The sequence below is a fragment of the Chlamydomonas reinhardtii genome, chromosome 17 (assembly GCF_000002595.2).
Source record: "Chlamydomonas reinhardtii strain CC-503 cw92 mt+ chromosome 17, whole genome shotgun sequence".
Classification (NCBI taxonomy): Eukaryota; Viridiplantae; Chlorophyta; class Chlorophyceae; order Chlamydomonadales; family Chlamydomonadaceae; genus Chlamydomonas; species Chlamydomonas reinhardtii.
Window position 1 is genome coordinate 2,173,218 of NC_057020.1, and position 22,438 is coordinate 2,195,655.

A 22,438-nucleotide genomic window follows, 5' to 3' on the forward strand; every position below is an offset into this window, starting at 1 on the left:
CAGACAGGGGTGCACGTAAGCAAGCGCAGGAAACGCAACAGCGCACCAAACCTTATGTCCTGTGGCTTGCCGTACACTTTGAACCCGTACTATCTACATGAAATGCAATGAAACATACTGTATTCCACTCCCTCAACGCCAACACAGCATGCCGTGTCCCGCTTCCTCAACAGCTTTGTTCGCTGCCCTCATAGGGATCGTGCATTGTGAGACACGCGGGCGTCCCCGAAAAAAGTATCTCGTCACTTGACGAACCACCTACCATCCGCCACACGTGCGTGGTCACCGAATCAAGCCTTAAACAAATTACGAGATACGAGGCTTTTACGAGCTAACACGACTTGTTGTCCGCCAGGCACGTAAAAGAGTAAGACACGAGTTGGGGCACGTACCGTACGAATGCATGTGGACATAGTTGCCTATGATGCAAGCACCCCTGATGATGCATTCTACCTAGCCCGCCCCGCCGCCCGCCCGTCATATGCCATCTATCTTTTCTCCCCTGCACCCGCCCACGACACCTCGCCCATTCCACCCCTACACACCCTACAGCGAGTCATATACGCCTGCTGCGAGCTGCTGCTGCACCAGCATCAGCACCTTGACAATCTCCGCAGCCGCCGGCCGGCGCCGCGGGTCGGCTTCGAAACACTGCGTGACCAGCTTCTGAAGCTTGGCTGGAGCGCCCGCCAGCGCAAGCGGCGACATGGGCAGGCGCTCGCCGTTCACCACCACACGCACAGCCATGGCCACCACCGTCAGCCCGGCCCAGGGCTGGCTCCGCGTGACCAGCTCCCATAGCAGCACGCCAAACGAGTAGCAGTCCTGTGTACGAATGAGCACGTATGTATTTACAAGCGGGACTTGAGCATGCTCTGAAGCAGTGGCCCATGGTTAATGCGGGTGTGTTTGTGCGTGCGTGCGTGCGTGCGCGCGTGCGTGCGTGCGTGTGTGTGCGTGCGTGTGTGTGCGTGCGTGCGTGCGCGCGTGCGTGCGTGCGTGTGTGTGCGTGCGTGTGTGTGTGTGTGTGTGTGTGTGTGTGTGTGCGTGCGTGTGAGTGTGTGTATGTGTGTGTGTGTGTGTGTGTGTGTGTGTGTGTGTGTGTGTGTGAGTGTGCGTATGTGTACGAGTACGTACGTCCTCACTGCCAGCACTCCAAGGGTGACGCACCGCACGGTCGGTGATGGCGATGTTGTTTATGTCGAAGCACTCCGGAGCCATGTAGGGGCCCTGCAGGCGCACACCAGGGGTAAGTGAATCGCTGGCGGGAAGAGTGGTGCGTGCCGTGATGAAGGCCGTGAGGCAGCGGCGGCGGGCCAAGGGACTGATGACGGTCGCGATAGCATAGTCGGTAACATACAGTCAGGAAATGGCGGGGCCAGATGGCAGCAACCAGTGCATTGTTCTATCTGCAAGGAACGCTGGAGAGCGCGGTGGCGAGGCCGATGAATGACAAAGGGCGGCATGTACACACGCACACACACACACACATTGGGCGGGCTTTCGTTTCGTTTTTAACACACACACACACACACACACACACACATATACACACACACACACACACACACACACACACACTCTGCAGACGTACCGTCCCGACGCCCGGCTCCTGAGTGATAAGCGTTGTGTTCTGCAGCCTTGACAGTCCGAAGTCCTGCAGCCATTGCAGATACCCAGCGTGCAGGGAAGCCGGCCGTTGCGAATGAGTCAAGCACCCAGAATGCTCACGTCCAAGTTGCAAAGCATGTCGGAACCCAAGCACGCGCGCGCTTGCATGCACGCACGCACAGGCGACACACGCGAACGGCACACTTTGCGCCTTACGCACGCACACATGCATGCGCGCGCGCAAGCGCACTCACTGCAAGTTTGGCCACCACTTGGGTCTCATCACTCGCGTCCGCGTTTGAGATGAGCACATTTCCGGGCTGTTCGTGTGTGGCGTTGCGGCGCGAGCGGGCGGCGGGCGGGTGTATAGGGGTCGGCCAAAGCACGAGTGAGTATGAAGTGCTGGACCAGCAGTGCATGGCGAGTTGATGTTGTAAAGGGATCTACCCTTCGGTTGCATGGACGAGCCCCAATCCTGAGCCCCGACCCGGCGACCAAACGCAGCAAACGCACCTTCAGGTCTCTGTGGATGATGGTGGGATGCAGGTACTCCAGTGCACGTGCCACCTGAAGAGCGATGTGCACAGCCTGCGCAGGGGCACGCGAGAAGAACGAATCATATTCTTCCCGCAGCCTCAGCCTCAGCGCCGCAAGCAGAGCACAGCTTCGCCGCACACGCAGCAATGGCGTCAGAGCGGGCACGCGCGGACGCAGACACGTTTACGATTCCACGGTCACCCCCTGCGGGTTCCTGACACGCACACACCTAATCCCGGCGGCAACGCCGCACCTGTGCACCGGCAGGCGCCCACACCCTCACGCACACGCACGCGCACCAGCGACAGCGGCAGCGGCCGGTTCGGGTCCTTGTACAGCAGTCGGTCCAGTGACGTGTCCATCCGCTCCATCACCAGGCACACGTGTGGAGGCCTGTGATGCGCAAGTGCGTGTTTGTGTGTGTGTGTGTGTGTGTGTGTGTGTGTGTCCGTGGTACCGATCCGCAATCCTTCATCAGCAGCGACCCATCCAGACCCTCTCGATCCCCACACGAACGCGAAGGCAAGCTGCGTGTCGTACGTCGTACACACAGCCGCTGCGACCCACCAAACCACCTACACGAGGTTCGCCGCAAGCAGTGTCACAATGTTGGGATGCTGCACCCTGCGCATGCAAGGACATGGCGGGCATGCTGTTTTAGATGCGCGACTGATGTCGTGCTGCTTGGAACCTGTTGGCACGTGTGCCGCACCTCAATGAGGGCAAGCGAACATGTGCGTGCCCCGCACGCAAACCCTCACCACCCAGCCCAAGAACAACCATTTGGCAATTCCTTGCGACGTCCACGAATGCATGCCATGTGTGTGTGTGGGGGGGGGGTGCGTGTGTGTTCGTACATACCTGGCCAACACCTGAACCTCTTGCTCCAAGATTGCAATCAATGAATCCTGGAACTTGCGGTTTTGGCTGCTGCTGGATTGAGCATGCCCAATCGCCACTGCTGGCGGCACCTGAGGCTGCTGTTGGCCTTGCTTTTGCTGCGGGCTCGCGCTGTTGCTGCTGTTACTGGCATCGCTAGCAGTCACTGGAAACGCTCCGGCACTGCTGACATATACAGTCAATGCCTGTGTGTACGCCAGCGGCAGCTGCTGGCTCCCAGCTGCTGCTGCTGCGGGGACGCCTGCTGCAGCCGCCGTGGCCGCCCCACCAGCCGCCACCGTGGCTGCTGCCGCCGCCTGTGTGGCTGGTGGTGGTGCTGCTGCTGGTGATGGGCTCTCCGGCCCCGCAGGGGGCTGCTGTTGCTGCTGCTGCACATCTTGCTGCTGGTGGGCACTGGACGGCGGTGGCGGGACATCGCCTTCACCGCTTTCGCGGTCCAGTGCTGCCGCTGCACATGACGGCGGCTGGTGCTGCTGCTGGTGCTGCAACAGCAGCCCCGTGTCAATTTGCTTCACAGCCACCCGCCTGCCGCAGTAGTGCCCCTCCACCACCTGCACGGAACGAGGTTGAGACAGGCAGCCGTAAGGCAGGATCAAGCGAAATTGGATGGAGAACACCATCGGGCGCGAAAGTAGGGCTGACTGGCTACTGGAGGGAGCGACAGGAAATGAAAACGAGCGAGGTTGTCTGCTATCTGGCAGCAGGGGATTGGTGCAAGGCAGGCAGAGAGTGGGAGCTACTTGTGCATTCTTGACCTGCGTATACGTACCTTGCTAAACGCCCCCTTGCCAATCAACACTTCCGTCAACAGCACATGGAGGTCCTCAGGCACCGCCGGCAGCACTACTGACGCGCCGCCACCCCTCGCCACTGGACCTTGCTTGTCCGTGTTGCTGCTGCCCACGGTTGACTTGAGCAGGTTCCCGCCGCCGGTGGTTGGCGCGGGCAGGGGGGTGACGTTGAGGGGGATGTGCGGCTGGAAGGGTGTGAGTGGCGTCACCGGCACGAGTGACCAAAACACGCCAGTATCCAAAGGCCGCGCAGCTGGTGCCGCCGCTGCCTTTGCTTTGGGGTCAGCAGCACCAGCGTGGCTACTGTCTATAGGCTCTTGCAGACCATATGCAGCACCGTGGCCGCCGGCGCGTTCTGCTCCTTGCGGCATGCCCCAAGCTGCCCAGGAGCCTATCTTGTCCCAGCAGCTGCTGCCTCCCTCGCTGCCGCTGTCACCACGTGTGGGCAAGCCGCCGCTCGCAGCCGCGGCATGGCGGCGGCGGCGCACCCGCACAACGGCCGCCGTAATGCCGGTGGCTAGCAGGAGACCTGCAGTTTCATCAGTGGCCGCGCGCGAAAAAAGGGCACACGTCAGCGGGTGTGAGATTTGCACCTATCCCTCTCCTCTGGGAACTTTCTTCCCGTTGCAGCACGCATTGGCGCCCGCTGTAAACCAGTCTGTGCATCCAAAAGCGTTTATGCCCTCCTGTGTGTGCATGTGTGAACCTCCCGCGCTCTCCTACATACCTCCTGCAACTCCGCCCACCACTGCGCCGATCACGGCTGCCGTGTTGCCGCCGCGGCCTCCTGCGCCGCTAGCCGGGGGGCCGCCGCCGGCAGTGACCTCCCTCATGGCCCCTGGCCCTGGAGTGGGAGCAAGCGGTGGAGGCAGGGCCGCTCCCGCCACGGGCCGTGGTGGCGGCGGCGCGGCCACCGCGCCGCCACCGCCGCCGTCTACGCTACCACTGCCGTTCGTGGTGTTCTGATAATCCTGCTGCGTGCGTGCGGGATACACGCAGTTGACCGAGTGAGTGCATACCGTGCATGATCATTGTTTTAATTGTTTGACCCCGGAGGAACTCTGGTCGAGCCTGTAGCGTACTGTCCGCCGCGCACGCACGTACGGTATGCTTGCTTGCCGTACCTACCTGCTCCTGCTGGGTTTTGAGGAGGTTGAAGCACCCCGCGATCCCGTATTGCTTCGTGCACTCCAGAGTCATGTATTGGTAACACTGCGCGCAGCAGCAGTGGCAAGCCCGTCGCTAATTAGGTGGCGGGGTTTGTACGGATTACGGCATAAGTGCATTTGATGAGTGGCCAGTGACATTTCAAGTGTGGGTACGTGAAAGGCCATGGAAACTTGCCCATGACCGTCTGCGAGTCGGCAGACAGGCACACATGGAAAGGTGTCCGGGGCAATGCCGTGCACATGCACGTAGCAGTTGCGTCCGAAGTGAGTCTGGCCAGTCAACTAAGCAACTAGCTGCAGAGGCCGACACGCACGCGCGCACGCACCAAGTTGTCGCAGTCAACCACCTGCGACACGTAACCGGTTTTAACCTGATTACCGAACGCGTCTAGGGTGTAGCAGAAAAGCCCGAAGTCTAGGTACACGCCGCCCGAGGAGCTGATGCACTGCTGCTCGAACGGCAGGTCCGGGCTGCTACTGCCGGAGCAGTTGGGGTGCAGCGGCACAATGGTGGTGTTGGAGTAGGAAATCTGGTTGCCCGGCGGCAGCTGCGGCGGGCGGGGAATGGTCGACACCGATGCCGCCACAAGCGACGGTGGCAGGCAGACCTCTGCGGATGGAGGGGAATCACACATGCTCGGACGGAGTATGTGAAAGGCCAGTAGGGGTGCGGTGCGGAGCGGCTTTGATGCGTACCGTAGGGCTCCCTATCTAGGTGCTAAGCCCGCGCCGCACGCGTATAGCCCGGCGGCCCAAATCTGTGTGGCACATTATGCGATATACGCGCTGATGCGGCCCCGCACCCACCCACCGCGGGTCCCTTACGATTGCATTCAATTGCATGAACACACGCACGGACATGTGCACATGCTTGCAGACCACCAACCCGACTCATGCCCCGCCGTTCCCCCTTGCACCTGGACAACCGGCGCCTCCATTACGTTCCTCCAGAAGAGACCCCCAAGCCCTACAACACCGGGAAGAGCCCCCCAAAACACCAGCTCACCTTGAAGGTTTGCGCATCTTTTCACAACGATTAAAGCAAAGGCGGAAGGGTCGTTTGGGTCTCGCCCGCTGTCATCTGTCACGACGTCAAAGCCGGGTGCCTGAATGCAATGCAACGCAACGCAACAGCAGGGGTGCGTCGGCCAGCAAACTCGCCATACAAGTATCCCAAAATCATACGCCGACATAACCTCATCAAGGCCAGGGACGCCCCCTAGGTAGCGTGCCCCTGCTCAAGGCCCACGCAATAATGGACACGCCGCCCATACATCACGCCGACCAAGATAGCAGAGCACGCGGCCACCTCAGCCCCTTTTGACACCTCTACCCGCAGCCGTCATTGGAAACATGAAATCAATGCTTCATCATGTCAGCAGTGCGCATGTACCTCCAGCAGTGCGGTTGAGCGAAGCGCAGATACCGTACCACCGTCCCCTCACGCATGTACACGTACAGATTGAGAGAGAGCAATAGTACAGCGTGACAGCCCCTCAAGCGCATGCACGCATTGTGACAAGAGAGAGGACTAGGAATCCCGAGGCAACGCACCCTGAATGACGGGTCACTGCGGGTACGGCGGGTCATCAGCCGGTCCAGTGTCAACGTCACACCCGGGGCCAGCCGGACCTGCAGCCGGGAGAGCAGAGCAAGAAGCATCCCAGAGTTGCAATGAACGACAGCTTTCGGACCCTGCCACATTTGCTGGCATCACAAACATGTTCACATTGCATGTAAGCTACCTGTTTGGAGCATAAAGCAAGTTCAGATCCTCAGTCACGCCGCCCGCCTCGGGGCACTCGCCCGCCTCGGGGTTGCCCCGTGGGGTTGGCCCCTCACACTCTGCACGGCCCGTCACCCCGTCGGCTCGCCCCGACTCCCAACAGTACCCTCTTAAAGACGCGGGCAGTATTATGCAAGGCGTAGTGCACACACCTTCCCGCGCAGGTACGCCCAGTCCATGTAGGGCCATCGCCCCAATGGCAGCTGCCACTTTCCCTCAATTGTAAAGTTCCGAGTGACCGGTATCGGCAGCTCATGTGCACTGAAATCACTGTCCGTCAGGCGCACGCCCTCCACGTCCACGAGCGCCGTGTGCACTGAGGCATCTGCAAAGGCCGCTGCCAGCTGGACTCCACTGCGCACAACCGCTATTCCTGGTTCAGTACCTGCCAATAGCTCAATCGCGCTGCAACAGCCCACGAGTTCAACAAGCACGAACACGAGCGGGAAACTTGCTGTGCGATACTGGAGCATCATCAAGCGCTAGAAACAGAAGAATAAAGCGAAATAACAACCTAGCAACAAAACGCGTCAGCGTTTTCGCGCTCTGTCGCATGCTGACTGCAGACTTCGTCGGCTCGCCCGCACCAAAGATGTCGTTTCTTCAGCATTCACGTTCCTTGTATACAACTCTTCAGCTGCTATTGACCGGTACATGAGCGGTCGGACTGTGACCTCGCGGACGCTGCGCGACAGTGACTGGGAATACGACGAATTGTCGATCCCGCAGCGCTCCTCCCGCTTGGGAGCTGAGTGGTCCATCCGACTCCCGCAAGACGGTGCGGGGCCCTGGCTGGGCCCCGGGGCCCTGGGCGGGTGCGTAGCGCAAGTAGGCGTCGGAAACTTATCCCGCTGGCGTCCAAGGGAGGTTCCTCCCCTGCTGGCGTCCCTGGCCAAGACGACCCTCAGGGGTATGAGGCACCCGCTCGTGCTGGGACGCCTTGTTCGCCTTGTTGGGGAGCTGCGACAGTCGGCACCGCAGCTGCAACTGCCGTCGGCCTGCTATAGCACAACAACTCCGTTTGTGCGTAGCCCGTTCACTTCCCAACTGCCGGCCACCACTCCTGCAAGGCACGAAGGCATCCAAGTTACCGTGTTCCAACATGCTCACGCACGAGCGCTGCCGCCAGGCATTCCCCACTTCGGAGGGACGCCCAGCCACGAACACAGCGATGCAAGTGTGCGACGCCCGCATGCGCGCCACCTGCCGAGATACCACCAGGACACCCGCACACCGCCAGCAGTCCCTGACGTCTTTTGCTTCAGCATCAAGTACCCGTCTCTCCCCGCTCCAGAACTCTAGGATCCTCTTTAAATCTCTCCCAGCAAATGCGCTGCCCTCGGTACCAACGCCATACATACACGCTTGGGCGCTCAGCTTCACGCGCACAAACCCTCCTTTACCAAGCGCGCCCCTCCTGTCAAGCAGCAGCGCAGCAGGAAGCCACCCCGCACACTGTAACATGGCTCACACTCCAAGAACACTCCTCACCACCTCTCGGGGACTTGAGCAGTCACCGCTATAATACACCGCCCTGCGCAACAGCTGCTGTAGCTGTACAGACAGCTACACCGTTCATGCTACCGCCGGCCACGCCCGCCGCGGCCGCTTCCGCCCACACCACCGCCGCTTCGTGCCGAGCTCCGCCCTGCACCCCCGCGGCCTCCGCCGGCGCGCCTGCCACCACCGCCGCCGCTGCTGCTACTGCTGGTGCTGGTCCGCCGCCGACCTCGGCTGCTGTTCCCACTGCCGACGCCGTTCCCGAACTCGTCGTGCATTACCTCGAACTGCACCCCCATGGCGCTGATCTCATCAACCGCCTCAATCAACTGTGCGAGCTCCTGTGATTGCAAGCAGCAAAGCAGCCGACGCACGTATCGTGAGGACGGTTGCATCAGCAGATGTGAGGATGAAATAGGTTGAGCAAAACGCTCCGCACAATCAGCATGTGCAATGGCCGTGCTTCAGCAAGTCCGTGGCCACTTGAATGCAGCTTTGAAATTCCTTGCGGTTGCAATACCGAATATCCCAAACTTTGGACAACAGAAATCACTCACATCAAGGTTACGCAGCGTCTGTTGTGGTCGACATGCGCAGGGATGACAATTGCAGGTGAACGAGTGGGCCAGGTTAGAAGTGGAGAGGTGCGGCACGGCGGCGGGTTATGTGCCTAACACAGCATGAGCACCATACCACCGCGCTCCACGCAGCCGCTGAACAATAGACCCACCGCTTGCCCCGCGCCCCGCAACCGGAACACCCGGTAGCAATCCCTTGCAAGCCGCACCTGCAGATGCGCCCCAAACATTTGCTGCGCCGCCGCCCGGTACTGCCGCGGCAGCTCCCGCAGCAACAACTCCTGCACAGCCCGCAGCACACCGCGCGCCGCAGGTCATCGGGCAGCACACATATCGGTGCAGCCGCGAGAGCTGCTTGGACACAGACGATACGGCGGTCAAAGCGGTGCGGTCTGCTGGCTTGCCCACACACACCAGGGCACACGCACGCGCGCCAGAGCTCCCTGGCGGACAGCACTCCCGGCGCGTCCTACATGCCCGGCCACACGACCGGCAACCCGCGCCCCCACCTTCTCGTCCATAGACAGAGGCGCCTCCGCCGACGCCGCCTGCTGCTTGGCGCGGCGCTGCTTGCGGCCGTTGGACTGCCAGCTGGCTTGGAAACTACAAGCATGTACACGTGTACACCAGGCGGTGCAGTGCAGGGCGGTGTGTTACGTACGCAGCGGCCGCGGGCATACACAAGTTCACCGGTTTCAGCGACACTCCAGGCCAAGCAAAGTAGGCCGGCCAGCAGCCCATACGCAGGTTACAGTGCCGCTACTAGTTAAGCTATGCTTACAAACCCAGCTGCCTCGTTGTAGCCCTGCCACTCGAGCCAAGCTCCTTCCCAAATGAGCCCGCACCTGGACTTGAAATTCCCTGGCGTGGACGCCCACACGACATAATCGAGGTCGTCATCGTCATCAAGATCCAGGAACCCGTCATCGTCATCGCTGTCGTCCTCGTCATCCATCATAAACTCGGCTCCAAACAGATCGCCAACGTCCATCTCCACAAAATTGCCGTGCTCGTCCTGCACCACCACACGCGTGCCCGCCGCGAAGCCGGCGGCTGACGCAGCGCTGCGGCGCCCGCGGCTGCTGGTGCTGGCGGCGGCGGAGGAGCGCCGCCGCATGGCCTGTGCACGTACGTACGTGCGCGCTCAACAGACCTGATAGAGTGCAATGTAGCGCCAGCAGTCACAGCACCACCGACCTTTGCAGTTTGCCGTTTCGAACACATGTGCATGCGGGCATCACACCTACCCATGCACTTACTTACACACACACACACACACACACACACACACACACACACACACACACACACACACACACACACACACACACACACACACACACACACACACACACACACACACACACACACACACACACACACACACACACACACACACACACACACACACACACACACACACGTCGCGTCGTTGGGCGGGCTTTCGTTTCGTTTTTTAACACACACACACACACACACACACACACACACACACACACACACACACACACACACACACACACACACACAAACACACACACACACACACACACACACACACACACACACACACACACACAAACACACACACACACACACACACACACACCTGTCGTAGTTGCTCATCGTAGGCACGCCGCTGCCGGTCATCACTCAGGATCTCGTAGGCCTGTCCAGGAGGTCGGGTATCATGGGGTTGCTCCGGACCTGGGGCGTGGCCTGCTGCCGCGTTGCCTGCCGCCCCATCGACACCACGCTCTCTCGCAGTGTCACACCGCGAGGCGTTTGCTTTTTGCCTGCCGGACCTCATGCTGCCAACACACGCACCTTCCAGCCCCTTGCGCTATCCTATACTGCAGACGGCCATCCCTCCGAAGACGCACCTCCTTCACACGGATGAATTCTTCTTCGCTGTCATCCTGTGTGCACCGCGCAGCACGTCAGCGAGTCAGGGCAGTGTGTATTCGTGTGCGCCGTCAGCAGGCGGCGCACCGCCGGCAGGAGTCCCGGGGAAGGGCTAGTGGCCCTGGCCGAAGGGCATGCGTCAAGTGCAGTCGGACTAAACCAGTGCTGACCATGCTGAGGTCGCAGCCATTTACACGCAGCAGCATCCCACTTTCCCGGAAGACAACCAAACCGCACCGCATCCCAAAAGGCCCGCACCCGCCACACACGAACCCGTTCACCTCTGCTCCCCCACGCTGCTCCCCGACCCATGCCCCAAGCCCACACAGGCACGACAACGCCTACCGATTTGGACACATCCGGGTGCAACAGCTTCGCCGCCTTGCGGAAAGCTGACTTTATGGCAGTTGCGTCGGCAGTCGGCTCCACGCCCAGTATGTCATAGTCTGCGCCGAGGGCCACCGTGCATTGATGGTAAGGGCTAAGGGCCAAGTTACCCCTCCCCCCAACGGCTGGGGCTGCCCGAGCCGCCCGGCTCGCCGAAGGCCAGCGCTGCACCTACGCGTTCGCGCAGCAGCTATGGTGGTCGTTCTCCGTTGGCATGATGCGAGCTGTGGCCGAGCGCCAGGAAGCCGGCAAGGCGTGCTCGCCGCAAACCCTCGTTGGGTGGCCGGTGGCCCCTGTCCTAGACCTAAGCGACTTGTTCTTGTCCACATTCAATCACAAATATTTCAAATATTCGAGCTCGAGAAATCGTCGGCCGCAAGGAGCCTGAAGAATGTGCGCGCCACAAATTAGAATGTTGCTCCCACTTCGTTTCCGGGCCACCTGGACAGCTTCATTGTGGCATGGGTATAACTTAACTTGACAGCCATGAAAGAAATGTCGTCCCGAGAGCGGCATCATGGCACCACAGCGATCGGACACACCCAGACTCTCGCATCGCTCATCTGATCGCTCATCCCCCTCGCCGCAGGCATCTCCGTCCGAGCGCTCGCTGCCTCTGCCAGATGCCATCTCGCCTACACGCCCTTCCCCCACGCTTTCGTCATACGGACACACGGGCGAGGGTTTCACTCATGACCGACCCTGAAACCCATTCCACACCCGCGCTAACCTTCAGGGCACCTAAGTGCCTTACCCGCAGACGTCGCACAGTAGCTGACCACCTTCCTTCGCCGCCCCGACAAGTCCTCTAACTGACACTTGGTCCTCCCTCGCCTTCCCGTCCCCACTCCGCTACAGAACTCCACCGCGCCTGCCACACACTCCTGCCATGCACCTGCCACGCTGCACCTCCGTCCCCGCATCTTCCCAGACCTCACGCCTTGCGCCTCAGGGCTCGGGGAAGGGGCTCTGGTAGCTGCCGCGCTCGCGCAGGAAGGCCGGGTCAGCCGGGTTGTAGGAGTGGCGGGGGGAGCGGCTGCCCAGTGCCGGGGGCCCCTCGCCGTACACCTTGGCGCCGTGGTACAGCAGTACGTCCTGTTGGCGTACGCATGGGTACGACACACGCGTTCGGTCAGAAGCGGGGCGCTTTCTATTCCAAGCCGTTTAACTGTTTAAGGAGAGTGCCGTGCTGCGGCCTTCACACAGCATGCACCAGCACGTCAGAAAGCGCACGCCGTGCCCAGGATCATCAGGCGCCGCCCGCCCTGGGTCAACCGTGACTTCGTGACTCCAGCACCCTCAGCTCACCTCGGGGTAGATGCCCTTGTCCTCCACTGCGCCGTACTTGCCCTTGGCCTGGGGGCGCACGCGCGAACGCGTATGTAAAGAGTGTGCATGCATGGTGGAAGACGACGAGGGGAGGAGGAAAAGGGAGAGGGGATGAGAGGGAAGGGTGCAATGGCACATGCGAGGGCATGCGAGTTACGCTACCTGATCATGTGTTGTGCCTACAGCCTGACTGGTCACTCAAGACGGGCTGCGGCTTGGCGGCTTGCTTAGCACCCAGCCCTGTGTTGCTTCCAAACGCATAATAATGCCGGAACACAACTTCGCAGGTTAGGGCCGCACACACACATACCATCTTTGCGCAACGTTTTCCTTGTGCTCTTTAACACACATACACACGCTGTTCCACACCCACCTTGGCGTAGCTCAGCGCGGTCCAGCCCCGCGGCGTCACGGCGTCGGCGTCCGCGCCGTAGTCCAGCAGCAGCCGGATGAGCGCCGGGCCGCCGTCTATGGCCCAGAACAGCACACTGTCACCTGCGCCACGGGCACCACCAGCCACCAGGAGGGGTGCGCCACCAGTAGGTAGGGGCAGCAGTGCCGCACCGGGGGTGTCGCACGGGCCAGCGCAAGGGGTATCAGGGGCTAGGGGCTGGACCAGTTGGGGATGAGTTCCGGGAGGGTGCTGGATGGCATGAACGAGGGTATCGATGTGCAAGTGCGGGGGTCGGGGCGGGGCGATTGGTAGGGTGGATTTACGGCGGGGACCTTAGGCCCTGATGCTGCAGCGCCAGTACTTGGTCTATACCCGCCCCGAATCCCCGCCCCCCCAGTCCTCTCCCCAGACACCGCCAACCACCTCCGTAGTTTATGTAGTTGGGGTCGGCGCCCGCGCGCAGCAGCGCCCGCGCCGCCTCCAGTCGGCCGCGGTGCGCCGCCACCATGAGCGGCGTGTAGCCCTCGGGGCAGGAGTAGGCGGGCCTGGAGCGGGCGGCACAGGAGGGGCTGAGAGGACAGCGTCTTCTGGCATCGTGCTCATGCGTTTCTTGCAAGCATCGTCGATAAGCAATGTGTGTGTGTGCGTGTGTGTGTGTGTGTGTGTGTGTGTGTGCGTGTGCGTGTGTGGAACCGAGGGAGGCAGGGGAGGGGATGGTGTCCAGACGGCCGAAGCCAGAAGGCGCGCATCCCGCAACAGGCGTGTAACGTCTCCCTCCTTCCTCCCCCTCCCCCTTCCCCTTTGGCTCTCACTACTACTCGCATTGCACGTTTGCTTATATGTCTGTGCCGCCTGTTTGCCGTTTGAGTCCGCCACGCCTTACTGCCGCTCGCCCATTTCCTGTGTGTGCTTTCCCCTGCGCGCGCGGCTCTGGCGTGGCTTGCATTGCTGAGCGATTAGGTGAGTTCGCGGGGTCCCGGTTTCGCGCCGCAGCAGCTAAGCTAGCCACCTAGACGCATGCACTCAGCTTCTTTACCAACGAGCCTTACTTATCACCACTACTACTCCAGACTACTTGCTTTCAATAGGCACTTAGTATTTTAGCGTTAGCCGCCACGGAAACACGGGGGAGCCAGCAGCCTGCCGCTGGCGAAACAACGGTATGGAATGCGTCGCGTGTGCCCGCTGTACCTCTGGACGTCGGCACTTCACCTCATATTTGATACACACCATCCCATGGATGGCTACTCCCCCTTCCCCTCCTCGCTGACCACCCACGCACCCAAACACGAAGTTGACGTCTGCGCCCTCATCAATCTTGTCGTACACCGTGTGCAGGTCGTTGCGCACGATGGCGCCGTACAGCTCCTCAGTGGCCCGACTGGCCTTGACCACCCGGGGGCCGGCGGGGACCTCGGGGTCGTAGTCTGTGTGGCGGGGCGGCACGGGGTGGCGGGGTCACAGGCGGTGTGTATGGGGCGACGCGGCGGCACCATTTATAGCGAATGTGAAAGATGGCCCGGAGTTGGCAGGCCTTCCACGGTGCCCGTGGCACCAAACCCACCAGGGCTGATTGGACTGCCTGAAGCGGCACGCGACATCAACGGCATGTCTTATGACCCACGCACACGCCCCCTCATTTTGAGCGCTTAGCTGTGCAGCCGCCTGCAACCCCGGGCGCCCCTCCTGCCGCCCTTGCTCCCTCCCTCCCTGCCTCGCAGGCTCGCACCTACCAGGGTGGTGCGAGCCGGCGCCGTTCGCCCACATGGCCTCATACGCGTCGGCGGCCTCCTTCTGCCGCCGCCGCATGACCTCCTCAATTGTGGACCCCATGTCTGCACCGAGGCGATGAGCTCGGCTCCGGTAGCCAACGTTGCTGCCAGTGCTGGCACGATCGCTCGTGGGAGATTGCCGCGGCCGTCCGTTGGGAAGGTGCGTGCGTCAAACGGCTAGTGCTTCCGTTGTTGTGCGAGCGGTTCGGGGCTTCTTGCTGCGAGCAAAATGGAACTTCGCTTCCGAAGCTTTCCTGCCTAAACTCCTCTCGTGAAACCTCTTGGCACGGCTTCTCTTGGAGTGTGCGATGTACGTCGAAACCGTCCGGCACGTACACAATTGTGCGCACAGGTAATCGTTACCATCTGTGAAATTACATCACAGCTCTCGCAGCCAGCTGGGGTATCAGGATCCACTGCATCAACGACTGGTGCGTGGTGCCGCAGCCCCAAGCAACGGCCCCGCACACAGCCATGCACGCGGCCCTGCACTGCTGCACACAGGCAGCGGCCCCCAGCGCGGCAATGCTTGGCTTGCGAGTGCCAAGGCTGCACGCTGTACCTTGAACTTACTTCGTCCGGCTGCACTATCCTGCTTGCTGCCAGCTCGAAAGCTGCGCAACTGTGCAACTAACCAAAGTTGTGACAGCCACCATACAAAATTCCGTGCTTCTTCACTTCCTGCAGGCCAGGGGAGCCCCTGTCATCTGATAGGGCAAACCAGCTGGCGCACGTGAGCATTGTCATACGACCGTAAGTCATTGCATTGATACCAACAACGACATGCGCACCAGGGTTGCACAGTACTCAGTACATGTTAGTACGTACTAGTACGTACTGAGTACTAGTACGCCTCTCCTGGGTCTCAGTACGGCGCAAAATACGCCAGGGGGGCGGGGGGCGGGGGTGTGGGGGTCGCCGGCGGGTGCCGGTGGCCGGTGGTCGTGCCGTGTCAATGCGTCGGTGGCACAGTGCAGTGGCGAGAGGCAACATAGACGCAACATAGGCAACGTCTTAAGCATAATATGATTCTGTGTGTGTAGTTGCTCACAACCAAAAGCCTGATATCAGTGACACGATGGCCGATGCGATGCGCGAACCGAGCCTGCCCTATTGGATACGCGCAATGGAGCTCTGGATGGATATACTTGATGGCCAAACAGTAGGCAAAACAGGCTGCGCAGTTGTCACTCCGCTCATTTCTCGACATTTAATAACAAGTATGCGTTTCCAACAGCATAGCGAGCTGTAACGGCCTCGAGAATGGTCATGTATAGTAGGATACAGGGAAGGATACTAAGGAGCAATGGCGGAGAGCAAAATTTGCATGGGACGTACTATAGCACGTACTAACCCTTGCTCGCCGGCGTATTATAAGTGAATTATGGTGTATTGTACTAGAAAGCTGTGTACTGCGTATTAATACGCGTATTATAAGAAAATGGCTAGTACAGTGCAACCCTGATGCGCACGCAACCTACCTCATGTTTCTCTCGTTTGTTTCTGACACTTGCAAGCTTGCGCAACTGGCACTCTGCTTGTAGCACACACGTGCCAAGCCACCGTCCTGACATATGTACTGGTATCAACAACCTTCTCCGGCGTTGCCACCCGTCGTGCTTAACTCCCCTACCAACATCTTCCCTGGGTGGCCAACAGATTGAATCACTCTGTTTCCACCAGCTCGACTCATGTTCCATTGCTGTGCACTACTCTACGACAACACAACCACAACCACCATCAAACGCCGCACAAACTTATGGGATGGGGATGGTCATGACCAGACTTGGCGAGCTCGCGGTGCAGTCACTCTCAAGGGTAGGCGTGCTCGGCTCAAAATTGGCATCGCGCAGCGTTACCACTGTACGCATGTTTATGCCGTACTTTGCGGACTCGGCAATTGTAGTCACAATGACAGGAAACTTCAACCAGACGGAGGGGTCTAGGTCCTGGATGTAGACGCGCGCGCAGACGTAGAAATTGCCCGAGGGGAGCGGGGCCGCCGGCGTGCCGTCCTGCCAGTTCTTATCTATGTAGTAGACGTTCCTATGAGCAATGCGGAGGACAGGCGATGCAGTGCTTGTTACAGTATGGATCAGGTAGAGGTTTGAATCAGGCAGCTCTTATGACCTTCTGGAAGGTAGGCCGTACGTGTGGTTGCGCGCGCACGAGGCCTGAGAAGTCCGGGTGTTGGCTGGCATCAATAACTTGAATCCCTACAGCCCTGAGCATACGCTGACCCCCTGCACGTGACACACTCACTCTGGGCCGTACTGGTCGGACTGTGTGTCCAGTACAGCGTAGCCGTTGTCCTGCGGGGTGTGGGTTGGGGTAATCAAACGGGTTCGGGCAAAACACAAATTGCGCACTGCAGGCTGCACATTTGGGCGGTTACGGAGCCAGAAAGGGAACCGAAACAGAAGCCGCGAGCTGTGCGCCTTCTAAGTGTAACCCATCTGCCAGCCGGTACTACTGCTGAACCCGCCCAAAACCTATTAAACCTATCCACCTGGCACCGCTTCCGACAACCTAGCACACTTGCCTCGAAGCCGTAAGGCAACCACTTCGGGTCGCGGGTTTCGTCTGCGTTCCAGCCGTCGCTGTTCCACCAGACAGTCTGGTTGAGTGGGTTCGTCACCCACATGTCCAGGTCGCCGACGGACGTCCAGCTCTCTAACATGATTCGCAGCTGGCCCCGAGACATGCAGTAAATGTCCTTGTAGCAGAACTGCATTCGCAAAAGGAGGACACAAAGAGTGAGGGGGTGAATTGTAAGAGCGAAAGAGTGCAAGAGTTCTCTGAGTAAAGTCAAGGACCGCCCCCAAGGAACGAGGACGTCCCGACGCGCGGCCACCCCAGCTCCAAAAGAATAGCACGCATGTGCTGTGTGCGTCAGCATGCGTTTCCAACAACATACCAGCCTGCCCTGCTTGCTCAGAATGGCGCCAAACTTACAAAGTCTGGCAAGCACAGCCGCGGATTCCCATCCCACGTGCTGCATATGCGCTCCTGGACCACGCAGCTAGCGGCGGGGGGCGTGGGCCAGCCGGCCATGTCGGGGGTGGCCCAACAGGCTGTGTTGCCGCCGCAGCCGGGCCCCGTGCCGCACATGCACTTGCGCTCGGCGGTGCAGAGCTGCGGGCGGCTGCATACCTCGCCGGCGCAGAAGGGGTAGCTGTCCAGTCCGCCCAGTGAGTACCAGGGAGGAGGGGGCGGCGGGTTGGGAGGGGAGGGCTGCAGGGGAGGGGAGGGCGGGGCTGGCGGGGAGGGCGGGTCCGGCGGGGAGGGCGCAGGCGAGGGCGGCAGGGGCGGGCTGGGAGGGGAGGGAGGAGTGAGAGGGGCGGACGGCGGGGTGGGCGGGAGCGAGGGAGGATCGGGGCTAGGGGGGTTGAGGCTGGGAGGCTCGAGGCTAGGGGGATCGGGAAGCGAAGGCTCGGGAGGCGGTGGGCTGGAGGGCGGCGGTGAGGGAGGCGGCGACGAAGGGGGCGGCGGGGTTTCGGGGCTGGGCGGCGAGGGACTGGAGTTCGGCGTCGGCAAACTGGGCGGCGATGGGCTGGGCGGCGGCGGGGGTGAGGGGGCTGCCTGACACTGCAGCACCGTGTCAATAAGGTGCACCACTGACTGCAGGTCGTGTGGAAAGAGATCAAAGCGTACGGGACAGGGGGAGGGGTGTCGTCCATTCCAGGCCAGAATAAACCGAGTGTGTGTGCGTGTGCGCGTGTGTGTGACAAGACACGTACGCTTCCATGCAGGACACCCAGCACACCCGCTGACGTGGCTTCCTATCGCATTCTATGCTCCCATCCCCAGTGCGCGTGCTCCCCCTACGTTGATGTGGGCACACCAGCAGGCGACTGAAAACACATGTCCTCACCTTGCCAGTGGTGATGTCAGCGTGCACCACCTCAGCTACCGAGTTCGCTCCACACTCCACCGTCACGCCCCCGCTCGAGGACCTGATCAGGAGGGCAGCAGGGCGATAGGCGAGGGCCAGGTCACTCATCTCATACGGTCACTTCGGGCACGTCGGGTCAGGCCAGGTCAGATCAGGTCAGCAGCCCCGTGCACACACGGCACACAAGGCGGCGACAACCCCCGGCCCCAACGCCGAGGTGCGTGACAGCCGGCCCTCCCTCCCCCCGTCCGCAGCTGCTCACTCGGCAAAGGTCAGCGAGGGCCCCTGCAGCGATTTGTACGACAGCGGGGCGGCGGCTGCCGTGATGTTGACTGATGTCAGCGCGATGGAGGGCTGCAGCACGTGACAGCGCAGCACGGCCTGGGGCGGGGAGGGGCGGGGAACAATCACGATTAGCCAAGGAACAGGGAGAGAAAAGGGGCAAGGCATGCCTAGTCAGGCGAGGGCGGATGCGGGAGGAGGGTCCGGCTGTGGTGTTGCGGGTGTTGTTTGTTGGTTGGCTGCGAGAGGCGGTGGAGCGAGTGGGCCGGCTGGTTGTTGTTCCAGGTTGAGCATGCTACATTTTTTTGCCGCATCGGCCAGCAGTCGGCAGGGTGCTACATGCGGCGTGCAGTGGGTGCGGCAGCATGCTTGGGAACGACTCGGCCTCAAGACGCGACCGAGTCCCTCAGTACTGTATCCCTCCCTTTCACTGTTTCAGGCTGAGCCCCGCGCGCGCAGGGGTGCCCACAGAATGTACTGGGAAGAGGCCCACCCCTGGTGTAGGGGGGGCGAAGCCCCCCAGGAACACCCGCTTTTATACGAAGCGCTGCCTGCTGTCCGCTCGGCCTCCGCTGGCTCTGGTGCTTGGTCGTACCTGCAGCGCCTTGCGGCCGCCACCGGTCTTCGCCAGCATTTTGGTCAGCGTGGTACCCTTGGCCTTGAGGTAGGTGTCCAAGGCCTGGTGATGGGGCGATTGAGGTGTGTTCCAGCATCAGCAACACAGCGGAGGCGCACATGCAGCACTGGTGGTGTGTGCTGTGGCCAGCATAGTTGCTCAGCTGCAAGCATAGCCGCATCTGGTGGCATCAAGCGTGCGTGCCCGAAACAAGTGTCCAGACTATCCGGACCGCACCAGACTGCTTCTGAGGTGCCAAGGTGCAGGCGGCCGGACGTTTAAGCTTCATTATGCTACGAGCAGGTAGCCACTTTACTTCCGGGCTTCACGACGGCATCTTAAGACCGGTCCCAGAAGGCCTGCAGCCGCGGCCGGCCCCACGGTAGCCCACATGGCTGCCACATTCTGCCACGCACGAAAGCACAGAGCGCTGCATAGAGCGCATCCCTGCCCCCACATGCAGGCGCTGCGGGCATCACCTCACCATATCCGTAGGCATCAGCAGCGTCCGTTGCGCGTTATCGCACGCGCCAGTCCCGCAGTCCAGCAGCCACTGGGCGTACTTCGGGATTTTCGCTAGGATGGTGCCGAAGGATGACAGGTCAGTGGGGCACCGCTTTGTCAATGCCTCAATCGTTCGTGCACTGGTAAGATTGCTGCATGGCGCTTGAGCAAAGACGCAGAGCACGCCTGCAGGCGTCGAGCCATAACCGATGCACAGTGTGCGTAACGCGGACGCGTCAGACATGCAATGGAGAGTCTATATCAGCCATATAAGGTGTGGAGTTCAACCCGCAAGTGTGTTACAAAGCAGAGGAGTGCGCCTGTGGCGTCGCCTCACACGACAGTGACCCCTAGAGGAGCGCTCTATAATTTCGATATCGGCCCACATAACGGGTCATAAGCTTACATGATAGTCCTGCCAGTGCTGCCAGGAAAGCCGACGGCCGCGTGATATCTGTCCTGATGCGACACATCTCTGCTCTTGCAGCTACTTATTAAAATCAGGACAGTGCAGAGGCATGACTCTGTAGCTTGTGTATGGGTTGGCATGAAGCTTTTTTTGCCCACTTCAAGTGGGTTTCCATGGTGCGATAGTGCATCAGCAGTTGACTGCAGCGCGGCCTGCGTGCCCGGTACGTCATGTATAACATCGCTTAAGACGTCATTGACATCCATGGCATCCATCAGACGTACGCATAAAGCCCCCAGGATCTTGACGGTGCACCCGCCCAGCAAAGTGGGCCAGCCGGGAAAACCTCCCAGCTTCGCAGCGCGATGGCTCGCCCTTTGTGGGGCTGCAAAGTCAGGCAATGTATAGTTTGGGATTGAAACGCGCGGCATGCAGCTGGAAGGAGTTATTACAGCGTGTTGAACTGGCAGGAGAGGGGGGGGGTTAGGATGCAGCACCAGGAGACAGCTACAGGAGGTGACAGGAGTCAGGAGGCGACAGGAGGCAGGGGGAGACAGGAGGCGACAGGAGGCAGGGGCGTGGGCAGGGGGAGGCAGGAGGAAAGAAAGCGGCGGTGGCCTCATGGCCTGGACAGTGCACTTTACATACTAGTTTTTCTGTGTCGCATGCCTTCAAGGGTTTTTGCACTTGGCCAATACTCCGTTACAGCCTCTATTCCCTACAGGATTTGGTGAAATAGTAACAACTACAAACAACCCTAATGTAAGGTTCTTGCCGAGGACTATGGCTGTCGCCCCCCTTTGGGGGGCGAGCCAACTAGTCCCCAGCGCGTGTGACGTCTTCCCAAGTACTACGCCGCAATGCCCATGGAGTTGTGCACAAGAACGCTGGGGTTGGAGTGAGGCGCCGATGGAAGCGGACTGGTGACAGGTCAGGCCGGCACCCCTCGACTCCCAACCACTCGACTCCTTCACTTTTCACGCACGCACGCGGCGGCGTCGCACCGCTCGTATCGTCTGTGCTGCTTACGGTACTCCTTACTCAGGCTTGTATCATCGGCTCGGCTTCCCACAACTTTCCGTAACGCCTTCGAACCTCTGCCACAGAGCCTCTCAACAATTCTTTGCTTTTCATTCACGTCTCACACTGGCCTTCGCCTGCAACTGCCCTGTTCGTCACCACCCCTGGTCTGCCTCCGCTGTCCCCTGGCGCTCCACGCTTTCCTTGGCGGCAGATAGGCAGGCCGTCACAGGGGAGAGTCCCCCTGGCAGTCACGCACGGACAGGGGGGCGAAGCCCCCCTCTGCGCTTTACTCAGGGGTCTCAGCTCCCAAAGCCTGGTCACAACGACTTGTCTTCTAGCCCGGCTGATTGGTGTACAGCAGGAGTAAAATCACCAGCGTGCACATTCTGTGGTGCTGGGGTGAATGTGCTCATGGTCAGAGGCAGGGGTCATGGGAGGAATGTGGGCGGATGGGTGGGTGGAACACGGGCAGGCGGTTGGCTTGTTGAAGGCAAGGCACGCGCCAGGACAACGCCACACCTACCTAGTCCCCCCATCTACATCGCTTACTGAAGACGGGTATGCACTCTGCAGCCAACTGACAGGGAGGGGACACGAGCAATGGCCATCTTGCATGCGATCCATTACCGTGGCATTTGTGTGTGACGAACGTCCCCCGTGTACCCCTGAACGCGCACAGCCCCCCCCATTGACGTTCGGTGCGCGGGGCAGTGCACGCAAGTCTTTACTCACTCACTCCCAAGGCCCCCCTACCTACAAAATCCTACACGGCCACATCGCAGCCAGGCTCTAGCCTCCCCCCATGTCACCATCGCCCTAACCCCCATGTCACCACCACCTTCAACACATCCCCGCCCCTTTCCTTTCAGTACCATCGCCACATCAGTACCGCAGCTACCACAGCTTCTTGTCCCACTTGCAGGCTCGCACTCCACGCTCACAAGCGGGCACTCTCTGACCAGGCAGGGGAATCCATGGTGCTTGCCATCGTTGCAATTTGGTAAAAACCCAACAAGATGGGTGCATTGGCAGCTTGGATTGCAGCACGAT

The 22,438-nt window shown here is 60.5% G+C and overlaps 4 protein-coding genes across 6 annotated transcripts; all 4 read right to left on the minus strand.

Annotated features, from left to right (window-relative positions):
* Window positions 1-2: 2 nt before the first annotated feature.
* On the minus strand, window positions 3-7,468 carry CHLRE_17g713025v5 (uncharacterized protein). Of its 2 annotated transcripts, none has more exons than XM_043072117.1 (15): window positions 6,947-7,468; window positions 6,563-6,640; window positions 6,015-6,114; window positions 5,335-5,618; window positions 4,968-5,051; window positions 4,567-4,810; window positions 3,818-4,368; window positions 3,010-3,599; window positions 2,728-2,772; window positions 2,448-2,541; window positions 2,125-2,199; window positions 1,866-1,931; window positions 1,595-1,657; window positions 1,171-1,230; window positions 3-825 (listed from the first exon to the last, which is right to left on the minus strand). In XM_043072117.1, exons 1-15 carry the CDS (start codon window positions 7,265-7,267, stop codon window positions 547-549), a joined length of 2,934 nt encoding a protein of 977 aa, XP_042914575.1. In that variant the 5' UTR covers window positions 7,268-7,468; the 3' UTR covers window positions 3-546. The 2 variants fall into 2 exon arrangements, with proteins under 2 accessions (XP_042914575.1, XP_042914576.1); XM_043072116.1 differs by having other exon boundaries at window positions 4,567-4,813.
* A 314-nt stretch (window positions 7,469-7,782) lies between these two features.
* CHLRE_17g713051v5 (uncharacterized protein) lies at window positions 7,783-11,568 on the minus strand. The gene is made up of 9 exons (XM_043072118.1): window positions 11,340-11,568; window positions 11,123-11,223; window positions 10,756-10,791; window positions 10,482-10,541; window positions 9,718-9,992; window positions 9,382-9,475; window positions 9,082-9,153; window positions 8,852-8,869; window positions 7,783-8,635 (listed from the first exon to the last, which is right to left on the minus strand). Exons 1-9 carry the CDS (start codon window positions 11,491-11,493, stop codon window positions 8,375-8,377), a joined length of 1,071 nt encoding a protein of 356 aa, XP_042914577.1. The 5' UTR covers window positions 11,494-11,568; the 3' UTR covers window positions 7,783-8,374.
* A 54-nt stretch (window positions 11,569-11,622) lies between these two features.
* Window positions 11,623-14,938, minus strand: CHLRE_17g713100v5 (uncharacterized protein). Its single transcript, XM_043072119.1, has 6 exons — window positions 14,621-14,938; window positions 14,170-14,314; window positions 13,311-13,432; window positions 12,867-12,988; window positions 12,473-12,520; window positions 11,623-12,259 (listed from the first exon to the last, which is right to left on the minus strand). Exons 1-6 carry the CDS (start codon window positions 14,718-14,720, stop codon window positions 12,113-12,115), a joined length of 684 nt encoding a protein of 227 aa, XP_042914578.1. The 5' UTR covers window positions 14,721-14,938; the 3' UTR covers window positions 11,623-12,112.
* Window positions 14,939-15,021: 83 nt separating this feature from the next.
* Window positions 15,022-20,538, minus strand: CHLRE_17g713150v5 (uncharacterized protein). Of its 2 annotated transcripts, XM_043072120.1 has the most exons (9): window positions 20,363-20,538; window positions 19,937-20,142; window positions 19,432-19,515; window positions 18,817-18,935; window positions 18,534-18,615; window positions 17,615-18,280; window positions 17,202-17,387; window positions 16,922-16,971; window positions 15,022-16,705 (listed from the first exon to the last, which is right to left on the minus strand). In XM_043072120.1, exons 1-9 carry the CDS (start codon window positions 20,427-20,429, stop codon window positions 16,417-16,419), a joined length of 1,749 nt encoding a protein of 582 aa, XP_042914580.1. In that variant the 5' UTR covers window positions 20,430-20,538; the 3' UTR covers window positions 15,022-16,416. The 2 variants fall into 2 exon arrangements, with proteins under 2 accessions (XP_042914580.1, XP_042914579.1); XM_043072121.1 differs by having other exon boundaries at window positions 19,937-20,448.
* Window positions 20,539-22,438: the final 1,900 nt, after the last annotated feature.